At 34.9% G+C, this 12,353-nt stretch overlaps 2 protein-coding genes across 2 annotated transcripts in view; both read right to left on the bottom strand.

Annotated features, from left to right (window-relative positions):
* LOC143342807 (uncharacterized) overlaps positions 1-1,614 on the bottom strand; it is a 43,256-nt gene extending 41,642 nt beyond the window's left edge. Inside the window, exons 1-2 of the mRNA XM_076767062.1 lie at positions 1,571-1,614; positions 547-1,504 (exon numbers count right to left, since the gene is read on the bottom strand). Coding sequence (XP_076623177.1) covers positions 547-1,504; positions 1,571-1,614 — 1,002 coding nt within the window. The remainder of the gene's footprint in view (positions 1-546; positions 1,505-1,570) is intronic.
* A 166-nt stretch (positions 1,615-1,780) lies between these two features.
* LOC143342806 (uncharacterized) lies at positions 1,781-3,946 on the bottom strand. Its single transcript, XM_076767061.1, has one exon. It carries the CDS (start codon positions 3,944-3,946, stop codon positions 1,781-1,783), a length of 2,166 nt encoding a protein of 721 aa, XP_076623176.1.
* Positions 3,947-12,353: the final 8,407 nt, after the last annotated feature.

Genomic DNA, 12,353 nt, shown 5'->3' with positions numbered 1-12,353 from the left:
ACACTTGGGCCTTTTCTAAGTGTTATATTGCGTCGCGACGGGACGCTCGAGTGTCTGCGACGCAACATACCGGCCCCCTTGAACTATTTAGTTCAAGAGAGAAAAAAGTAAAGAAGTTGATGAAAGTTTCGGTTTACGAATAGATTGCTGTAAGGTGCAAGACTTTCTAAAACAAGCAAATGCCAAACTAATGTGCAACAATGTAAGATGTATACTTAATGTTTAGTAATTATAATATCTTAATGTTTAGCGGATTAAGTGAAACGTTAGTATATACGCATAATTAAAAACAAGCCTTTGATTCTAACAAACCTTATGCTAAATGGATTAAATTCGCTATATTATAACTAGTTACTCACAACAAGAAATAGTAAATAAAATAACCACATAGACGTATAAAAATTAGTCTAAACACACATGCATCCAAGATTAATAATTATATAGCTCACTTCATGATATTCATGATTGTCATACAATAGTTAAACGCGTTGTCTCTTATATATTACTAATCGAATCATTCATCGGTAAATGACAAATTTTTTTTACAGTTCTCTTATAAATTCCGTCGGCAGTTTTTACAGTAACTACGCGAACGATTTTATCATCACCAGGGTGTAATTCACTAATTCGCCCTAGATTCCAACGCATAGGTGGTAGATTTTCCTCTTTAAGGAGTACTAACGTTCCCACCTTTAAATTACCAGATGGATTGTTACGCCATTTGGTACGAATGTTTAGTTCATTTAAATAGTCCTTGTACCATCTGGTCCAAAAATGTTGTTTCACTTTTTGTATATGCTGCCAAACGGACAGTCGATTATTAGCGATAGCAGACACGTCTTGCTCCGGTAAGCCAATTAAAGACTCACCTATTAGGAAATGAGCAGGGGTAAGGGCTATGTAATCATTGGGATCGGAAGAAATCTGTGTTATAGGGCGTGAATTTAAAATTGCTTCAATCTCTACAACATACGTACTTAACTCTTCGTAAGTAAACAAGTTATCTCCTATTGTACGAAGTAAATGATGCTTAAACGCTTTAACGGCAGCTTCCCATAGTCCGCCAAAATGAGGAGATCTTGGAGGTGAGAAATGCCAAGTAATGCCCTTATCGGTTAAATATTTGATTGTTACATGGCGATGTTCTCCGGACCTTAATAACTCTTCCATCTCGGTTAACTTATTTCTAGCCCCTACAAAATTTGTACCATTGTCAGAATAAATAGTGTGAGCATAACCGCGTCTACTAAAAAATCTTCTTAAACTAGCAATAAACGCATCGGCTGATAAATCGCTAACCACTTCAAGGTGCATTGCCTTCGTTACAAAACATATAAAGACGGCAATCCAAACCTTCAATTTTTTCGTATTGCGGAATTTCTTTTCTTTAATATAAAATGGACCGCAAAAATCGATTCCGACGATTTGAAACGGTCTCGCTGAGTTTACACGATCCTTTGGTAATGTACCCATTGGATATTCTGGTGTAATTTGCGGATTAGTTCTAAAACATTTGATACAATTTCGAATTATGTACCTTACTGTATTTTTGCCATCGATGGGCTAATACCTTTGTCTTACCGCGTTTAACGTTCCCAATATACCTGCGTGCATACAGCGGTGGTGCTCGTTACGAATAATGAGAGATGATACGTGATTAGACTTAGGAAGAAGAATCGGATGTTTTTGCGAATGTTTAATGTTTGAGTTTTGCAGGCGCCCACCGACGCGGATGATACCGTGTTCGATAAACGGAGACAGTGCATACAATTTACTGGTTTTAGAAACCATGCCCTTGGTGTTTAAATCTTGAAATTCTCGCGCGAAATGATTTCTTTGGATATTCTTCTAGGAAGTCTACATATTTTTCGCGTAATTTGGTATTCAGTTGAAGTTTACGTTCCATCGCGTAAAATCGTTTTAGCGCAATTTTATATGAATCACCTAGCTTGCCCTTTCTATCATTAAATGGTAATCGCACTATAAAGTGACCGGACGAATCACGCTGGGTTGTATCTTGAAATGATAGTTCGCATAATTTCTCTTCTCGCGACATTAATCTTTTTTGAAGGATTTCTTCGAGTTCCCAAAACCTTTGCAACTGTTTATCTAAATTAACCGTAGTAAGAAAACAATTCGTCCTATTTATCGGTTTAAGACTGGATCTTACTTCACCCGAAATAACCCAACCTAATTGCGTTTCCTGCAGTACCGCGGTTTTATTGTTTAACCGAATTCGTCCGCTACGTAATAGTTTATAAAATAAATATTCGCCTAACAACGCATCAATATTCGCAGGTATATTAAAATCAGGATCGGCTAATTTAACATTACTTGGAATGTTTAAAACATCGCGTTCAACTCTTCGCGATGGTAGATTACTCATTATATTCGGTAATATTAAAAACTTTGCATCGCACGAAAACCTTGTAATTCTTGATTTAATTCGTGATTGTACGCACAGCCTTACTTGATTTGCTTGTTGCCCTAAACCTAAGACTGGCAAATTGATTTTACGCCTTGGCAATTTTAATTTATTTGCAAATTTCTCGGTTATAAAATTCGATTGCGAACCAGGATCTAAAAGAACTCTACAATTGTGTTCCTTATTATTTGCATCCAAAATTATAATTTGAGCCGTAGATAATAAAACTTCTGAAATTCCATAAGCTGTTAATGCTATTGATGTTGATGTTGACGGTACGGCGTTGTCAACAGTTGTATCTTTCTTATTATTATTGTTTGAAGGTTCAAAATGCAGTAATGTATGATGCTTAGCGCCACATTTCCGACAGGTACTCGCTCGGCATTGTACCGTTGTATGATTCGAATGGAAACAATTTACGCAATGTTTAATGCCTTTAATTAACTTTAGTCTCTCATAAGGAGTTTGACTTAAAAATTGTTTGCACTGATTTATATAATGAGCTTGTTTGCATAAAGCACAGGTTATTGAGGAATGTGCACTGACAAAGGTATTGGTTTTATGTAATTTATATGGTTTATCAAACTGTTTTTTGTAATTATTATCGCGCTGTTGAGGATTGTCATGGTACTGTGAAACTAGTTTGACTGGTTCATCGTCTCGTGAATATCGATTTATAAATGCTAATAAATCTTTGAATTTTGGCATGACATTCTCTTCAATTGTACGCTCCCAAGAAGTGCGTGTTGTTCTATCGAGTTTTGACGTTATTATATAAATTAACATTTCATCCCAATCTACTGGTTGATTTAAAGCCTTCAATGCATTAATATGCATCTCTGCCGCTTCTGATAGAGCACGTAATGCAGAAGGTGAATATTTAAGATTTTCCGGCAATTCGAATAAAGCGCGTATATGGCTTTGTATTATTTTTCTCGGATTATTAAACCGTTTTTGTATTAATTCCCAAGCAACAAAGTAATTTTCCTCAGAAGCAATTAGCGAATTGATAGCCGAAGACGCATTCCCAGTTAAATATGATTTTAGGAGGTGAAATTTATGCACTATTGGTATAGAATCATTTTCATGCACCAATGAACGAAATGTATCGAAAAAACCTTGCCAATCGATAAAATTTCCGTCGAATGGCTTAATGTGGATTTTCGGTAATATTGTTTGGTTCGTCATTATAGTAGGACTAGCGGCTGAAATGTTATTTACTGGAGCAGTGGTTAGGGAACGATTAGATAATCTATATAATTTCCCACCTATAAGATCTCCACATTCATAATAGAGTGTTTCAAACTCTACGCGCGCTGCCGTTCCAGGACTATCGTCTACATTTTCTATTTCTGTTTGAACCGAACAAAGCCTTTCAAAAAGGTCTTCAAGTTTCTGCTTACGCAGTTCTAACGCGTGTATTTCTAAATCCTCTGTGTCCGTTACATAATTTTTTATTCGCGTAATTTGTGCCTTGAGCACCGTACGTTGTTTAGCAAGAGATTTTAAATCTGCCGTCATAATTTATAGGGACTGAAGCAATTTTCGGAAAAGAGTAATTAAATGGTATAGGAAGGTGAGTCAAGCTTACTTGAGTGCTAAATGGCTTTTACCGCAACTATAATCGACTCTGTCCTCCTTCGGTTGTCAATTGCCCCAACTGCAGGTAGAAAGGTTGAAGTTTGTCAATCGCTGGACCCCTTTCGATGTCCAGATGGTTCCGGGGTTGTTAGCCAGTGGTTGCAGGTCCGCCGGTTGCAGGTACGCCGCTCCGCAGGAATTGCCCAACGATGATACAGGTGTACCCGTCGACTTCGATGTCCTCACCAATGATTTGACAATATAATATTGCCACTTATGAATCCTCGCCAAGGAACTCCGTTGAATGCTTATTGCATCCGGTGAATGTCCACAGTCGTTGATATGACTCAATAAATGAGCGATCAAAATTACTGCTCTTCGATTTTTAATTTAATAAATGATCTTACTTGATCACTATAAAGTTGGTTACGTTGCACTTCACTATAGATTGCTCTTAATTGAGCACAATATCATAGATCACAGTACTAATTTACTGCAATCCGGCTCGAAGGACCAATGTCGTGTACGTCGCGACAACGTTGAAATAGTTGGCTCACGACGAAGTAAAAAATGCTGGTTGGTTTAATAACTTATTTATTTGTGAAGCGCGATTGAAATTAGTCCACGGCGAGGACCTTTACAATAATCTCGTTCGGAGTTTTTAGAGTAAATTCTCTGTCGGATTTTTGGAGTAATCTCTCGTCTCGTTGTTCGCAGTTACTTTATATATCTAATTTTAGTGGGTGGAGACGCCGAAATTGGAATGGAAAATTGGGAGTGGTTTATCAGGCATTGGCTAGTTGGGAAAAATGTAGGCTGGGACCTAGGGAAAGGAGTGGAGGTATGCATAAGGCTGTTTTGGAAAAGGAAAGTCGGTTAAGAGGACACCAGGGTGAATCTAAACATATTGGAAATACGGGTGGTCGAGCAGCGTCTCCAACTACCTAGCAGACGTCTGGTCTTAAGGGTACCACTTGCCCAGGCGACGAAAAATTCGTAATAAAGAGGCGAGCAAGTGGTTGGGCCTACCCTAACACTTGGGCCTTTTCTAAGTGTTATATTGCGTCGCGACGGGACGCTCGAGTGTCTGCGACGCAACAAATCGTGAAACTTATTTCTCGTGATAAGGTTCTACAATGCATGAATTATAAATCAATTTTGTTGGTATTAGTGCAATGTACGATTTCATGAAATAAATGCAGACTAACTACTTTCATGATACATACATGTATATTGTACACGAACGATCACAAGTATAACAGTCGCGCATTTAATAACATTTAATAAAATCGTAGCAACCTTCATAAAGGCTTGAATCCTTCGGGTGATTTTATTACCGTTTACATGGTTTTCAAATACTTGTAATATTCAAAAAAATATGTCCATGCAGTGGGATAGCAATAATGTAGCCCATTCGATATTGATTGCGATTCACGGTTCATGGTTCACGATGTTTTGCATTTGAGATATCTGCTTAATTTCGAAAAAATCAATTCTTTCACGTTTTATTAGAGAATCAAATCTTTAATACAATATTCTGAAAATATTGTAATGAATTTAAAAAATTAGCAACGTTATAGGATTTTGAACCGAACATTGTATATACTTGACACTGTGCTCTAATGCTATTAACATATTCTCCTTGCAACATTTTTTAAACTGATTGACGTAATATTTCAATGGATCAATTGACTTGAACCAAATTAAATTTCTCTATCGTTGAACAAAAATCAAATTGATACTTGTTAAACTTTTGTTTCTATAGCTTAAAGAAGCTATACGAGTTGATGAAAAATCGAATATTTTCTTCTAGATGCTGTTAAGGATTCAGTTTACGAGGTTATTTACATATTTTTTTCTGACCACTTGGCAAGATATAATATACAGAGTGTTCGACCACCTCCGGGAAAAATTTTAATGGGAGATTCTGGAGAGATAACTGGAAAAAGTTATAGAAACTCTTCCAGCCACACATTATATTTTCGGTAAGGAATTTTTTTCTCGAGAACGCGTAGGAATTCGGCGGTATGTCTATCCACCAAAAATGATTGTAATTGACCCTTGTAACCAAAAATAATTTTTCCAAAACGATTTGAAATTTTTCACGTTCGCCGAAAAATTTGTCCATCTTTCTGAATTTTTTTTTCGTAAGTGCGTAGGATTTCGAGAGTACGTGTATTCACCAAAAATAGTTGTATTTAACCCCAGAACCTAGAAATAATTTTTTTAGAACGGTTCGAAATTTTTTTTTTCGCCGAGAAATTTAGACACCTGCCCCCTGTCGATTTTCCTTAAAAATTGGTTTTTGATTTTTAGTAATTTTGTTTGACGCCGTATAGAAAAGTTGTGTAATACTTTTCTGTAGGTACTCATGAGGTTTACTTCAGAAAAAAGTTTCATTGAAATGTATTCACTATTGTAGGAGTTATGGCTCTTTGAAAATTGGACCATTTTTATGGGGGTTTTCTTGCTTTACGGGGTTAAGGAACAATTTTTCGAATATTCTTGGAATTTCTACATATTCTTTAGCAAAATACGCGTTGTTTGCTTTTTTAAATATTAAAATCGTCCAATCCGTTAAAAAGTTATGATGTTTTAAACATACGCATGAAATTTCAGTGAAGCATATCAATGGTATGGTCAGACATGAAATTTTCTGTAATGAATTTTTTTCTCGAAAGTGCATAGGATTTCGAGGGTATATCTAATCACCAAAACTGCTTGTAATTGACCCCTGTAACTAAATATAATTTTTTTAGTATGATTTGAAGCTTTAATTTAATTTTTTAATAACTTTTTAACGAAGCCTCAGTCAACAAATTGATATTCTTGCTTTTCGTCTTATTTTGGCCTCTATAATCTCCCATTAAAATTTTTCACAGGGGTGGCCTAACACCCCGTATGTATAAATAAAACCAATATATCCAACAATTTCTTCAACTAAAAATATTAATTCTAATAACTCCACTCCTCGTAACTGTTCGACGAATCTACGAACACCATCATCTTCAATGGATACACAGAATAATTTGGATTCAATTACGTTTTTACTCAGTCGACCTGATTATTATATTCTTCTTTATCAAAGCAGCTTAATTCCGTTTTATCTCTATTATATTTCGATCTACGGTGTCGAAATAAAATTTTTTACTAATGCTCGGGCACAAACGCGTTCGTAATGCTTCAATTAAATTCAGACACCGAAATCATTTATCTTAATAGACCGGCTCGATAAGTTCATCGTTTGGCGCATCGAAAAATCGAACGCAAACGCAGCTGCGCTTAAGCGAGTCCCGTGTCATTAAAATTTGATCTCGCCAAACGACTGAAACCGTCCAATCCAGCGTGAATCGACGATCGTTAATAAAAATCGACAGCGTGCCTCGCTGAATTAATTAAGAGCGGCAATTTTCCTCGGCAGATTATCGCATCAGAGCACTCGATAACGCTGCGCGTTCATGGCACATTGGGAAGGGGTGTTTGCATTTTTCTCCTCTCGTACCAACTTACTCTCGCGCGACAATACTTTCTGCAAAAAATATTAGTCGCTCAGTATCACTTTCACGATTCGAAATTGCCACAGTACTTGCCATAACTTTTATATCTTCGTTTAGAAGAGGATCGATTTCAGATCATCCCCAAACGTTTGTCGAAGATAATTCAGATCGTATTTTTTTTTTAACTTGGATGATTTTTGCTATCTATTATATAGTATATATTATACAATATATTTGAAGTATGAATTTTTTCCTAAAGCAATGATTTTTCACTTTTTTTTTGACGCAAGTCTCTTTAAAAAATCTTTGAATACTTAAAAGTTATGAATTCATTTCGATTTTTGCTGGGGATGTACTGTCATTCCCTCCTGACTCCACTTGCATAAGAAGAAATTAACAACGGAAATTGATGACAATCATACAGATCTATGAATGTACAATATTTGAAGCAATGAAAATAGTGGAAACATGAAGATTTGTTCATGTTTATCTCGTCTTACAATGAACGCATTAAACCTCTTTTTCGATTTTATGTAATTATTCCTCTTGACTTTTAAGTTGACCTTAAGTGTTAAGTAGAAAATCGTACAATGTCCGTATTCCATTTTATATTTTCAATGAATCCTAATATTATTTGTAAAGGTCGAAAGGCGTTAGAGATCAGTTTATGAAATCAAAGAGGCAGTAAATGGAAACAGTAAGAAAACCATAAACCTCTCAGGACATGTTATCGTGACTTCAAAAGTTGATATAGAAACGTAGTTCTGTACGAAATACACTTAAAATACGTTGTAGAATTATGGAATGTCGGCGTCTACTGATTTTTGGGTCGATGTTAATCAAGCTCTGCACGAAATACCGTTTCTGTTTCAAACATCGAGCAGAGAGAACGTGCAGGTATTCTATATTTTTGCCATAATACATAATTTTATAAATCTATTTTAAAACTACAAGAAATGATTGGAAACGATAATGTATTTTTTATTCGTCAGTAAACCTAAATACAAGTATTTTGTACTAATTACAAATAATGAATAGTTACAGTAACAATAAATGTCGATTTTCGTTCATAGCAAAATAGAGAATATCAGGTTGTCACTCGTATTTGATTCAGAATTCTAGACGTATTTCGATCATAAAATTATTCGAACATGACCATTCCTGTTTTATCACGTTCACTGTATACAACCCATATATGGGTCATAACACCATACTATTGGATACGCCACTGAGAGATCGAACAGTGAACGTGTTAAAGATACAAAACTAACAAGTCCTTTCAATGATTAAAGTACAACTGTCCGATCAGACATCTCAAAAGGAACACGTTTGATTGATTAAAAAGTTCTACTTCGGCGTCCAAGATCTTCGAATTAATAGAAAAATAGTTTCTCGAGAAAAAATGTCACATAAGTTAAAAATATCATTAACTAGCAAAACAACTTTATGACGCATTTACAAATAAGTATAACAAGACGAGGCACAATACTACGAATGAAAACAAGTGAAAAGAGCAGCGAATTGACCAATCCTATAATATAATAGTGACATAAGGAATGTGATTGCATCACTTTTCTGCTCGTTCTTATCATCAAGTGAATTCACATTGTTTTCTTCAGACAAACGTTGCATATTTTATCCCCAAGGAAAAGAACATCAGATGCGTTTTCTCACGACCTTTCCGCCAAGTGAATATCTCCTGATGCATACACCTTCGTTTAGAGACACGCAATAGAGACGATCACGTCGCAGACGTCGGCCTCAAAGAACTCGATGATCGATATGTGTGACGCTATGATAGTAGGGATCGTGCGTCAAAGGTCTCCACGATGACGTCATGACTGAAATAGCTCTTAACCCGTCGCAACCACGATGACGTGTGGCAACGGTAGCGTAAAAGACCGATCGCGATGACGTAAGTTCAATAGCGGGGGTAGAGGAGATGTGCCGTCTATAGACGAGATGCATAACTCCCCTAAAGTTAGTAGTTGCACACAATTATTATTCAAACTCAAGGGATAGCCTGAAGTTCAGGTTGCTCTATTGATCGAGCAACGGTCGAACAGAACAACGGAGCAGGTCGAAACGTGTACGTACACGTCTCGAGTGCATTGCTCCGACTGACTTTCTCCTAGGTCGCTAGTTCCAATCTTGTTATCGAGAATCGAATCATCACCGTGGCTTTCGAGAGTAAATTAATTCGATACAGATGCATGATTCCTTGCAGCGTGAGGTATCCCTAGATATAAGGGAATAAGAAGAAGTCTGAAAAAGAGAGACCTTTTGTTTCGTCCTGGGCCTGCTAGTGGGCTCATCAGTAAGGCAACTCTATCAAGACCTACCTTAGACGCCGGGATATTGAATAGTCGGTCGAGAAGCGCATATACAGGGTGTTCGGCCACCCCTGGGAAAAATGTTAATGGGAGATTCTAGAGGCCAAAAAAAGGCGAAAATCAAGAATATCAGTTTCTTGACTGTGGCTTCATTAAAAAATTATTAAAAAATTAAATTAAAAAATTTTAAATAGTTCTGGAAAAATTATTTTTGATTGCAAGGGTCAATTATAAGCATTATTGGTGAATAGACATATCCCTGAAATCCTACCCACTTTCGAGAAAAAAATTCGGATAGATACTGAAATTTTTAGGCAAAAAAAAATTTTTCAAATCATTCTGAAAAAAATTATTTTCGGTTGCAAGAGTCGATTACAATCATTTTTGGTCATCACACATATCCCCGAAATCCTATGCATTTTCAAGATAAAAATTCCTTACCGAAAATCTAATTTCTAGTCAGAAATGTCACCCCAAAATTTCAAGCATATCTTTAAAACGTCATAACTCCTGAACGGATTGGACGATTTTAATGTTTAAAAAGCAAATAACGCGTATTTTAATGGAGAATATGTAGAAATTCCAAAAATATTCGAAAAATTGCTCCTAAACCCCGTAAAGTGAGAAAAACCTCATAAAAATTGTCTAATTTTCAAACAGCCATAACTCCTACAATGGTGAATATATTTCAACGAAACTTTTTTCTGAAGTAGACCTCATGGGTAACTACAAAAAAGTATTAAACAACTTTTCTGTAGAGCGTCAAACAAAATTACTAAAAATCAAAAACGAATTTTTAAGAAGAATCGACAGGGGGCAGGTGCCTAATTTTTCGGCGAAACTAAAAAATTTCAAATTGTTCTGGAAAAATTATTTTGGGTTGTGGGAGTCAAATACAATCATTGTTGGTCTATAAACATACCCATGAAATCCTACCCGCTTTCTAAAAAAAAATTCGAGGTGTGAAATTTTTCGACAAAATTAAAATATTTTGAATCGTTCTAAAAAAATTATTTTCAGTTGCAGGGGTCAATTACAATAATTTTTGGTGAATATACTTACCCCCGAAATCCTACCCACTTTCTAGAAAAAAATTCAGTACGGGCGGAACTTTAAACGTTAATAACTTTTTAACGAAATCTCCATCAACAAATTAGTATTCTTGATTTTCGTCTTATTTTGCCCTCTAGAATCTCACATTAACATTTTTTCTAGTGTTGGCCGAACTCCCTGTATAGGAAACGAAATGTCAGTGTAACGCTTGCGAGAGAGCGATCCCTCTGGTGGCGAGTACGGGAGGCGTAGCCACAATATGGAATTATTCGTTGAGAATAGTAATACACCCAAATAACGCAAGAAATAAAAGGACAAATTAAATTATAAACAAATATTTCTGTATTATTTCACATTCAATTTAATAATAATATTCAATTTGTATTTGATTCAAATGTATAATAGGAATCATTTAAACTTATAATAAATGGTTCTATAGCAGTTTCAATAATTTCGTCCAATTGCCAAAAGTTATTTCAATTTTGGTGAACACAATTTTTCCAACCTTCGATCGTCACTATATTTAGTGCTTCGTAAAACAAATTCTTCAATACCAGCAAATTTAGAAGTAACAGTTTTTATTACTTTTATTTGGGTCCATATTAACCCTATAGGATATAATTTACAATTATAAGGAGGGAACCCTGGCACAATTATATTAAAATATCAATTAAGCTTTGTTCTTTTACGATGCTCAGCAATTTTATGTTTAACATATTCACTGCGAAGGTAATATTTGTATAACTTTAATATTACTTTACTGAAATTCATTATTCATTTGACAATATTCTGATAACTTGTATAAAGTGTGAAACTGGTATTTTCAATAATTTTTTCAATAAAATATTTCAAACATCAATGCATAAATATTTCATACACAAATAAACTCCAATCCTTATCAATTTTTTAAGTAACATTAATGTCATGGAGGATATTGTAAAATAACAAGTACTCTATTGAAGTAGTAAATGTTTCAATCTTTTATATAATAATTTAAACAAGTTTTAAGAGTCACAGGATCGTTCGACGTGAAAAAAAAACAAGAAAAATTCTGGGACTAAATCTAACAATTATCCTAAAAATTTGTATGAAAAAAATTATTAACTAAAAGTTGTTTGTTGTAAATAATAATACATACCAAATTTATCAAAAAAATAAAATGACTAAGAAATACAAATTTCTGATCCTTCTGATTACACAATAATCATTATTTATGAGAATAATTTTTTTTGATTGCATTTCACCAACCAAATTTTTTCTATTATATTGTTTATATTTTACCATTGCAATGCAATTTTTGATTCAAATAACTGGCTCCAATTACGTAAAATGAATCATAGCAGGAGAAAATGGACAGTATTTTCTTCATTGGCAATAATTATCAGCAACGATAATATATTTTGATCATTTATAATCATTTTATTCGAGAGCTTAATTATTATCCCATAACTTCTTTATTTTGTA

The sequence above is a fragment of the Colletes latitarsis genome, chromosome 6 (genome assembly GCF_051014445.1).
Source record: "Colletes latitarsis isolate SP2378_abdomen chromosome 6, iyColLati1, whole genome shotgun sequence".
In the NCBI taxonomy this organism is placed as follows: Eukaryota; Metazoa; Arthropoda; class Insecta; order Hymenoptera; family Colletidae; genus Colletes; species Colletes latitarsis.
This window is presented reverse-complemented; position numbering and strand designations above follow the sequence as displayed.

What these genes read in the sequence shown, in the direction of transcription:
- LOC143342806 (XM_076767061.1), bottom strand. Translation starts at nt 3,946, where the DNA reads ATGACGGCAGATTTAAAATCTCTTGCTAAACAACGTACGGTGCTCAAG.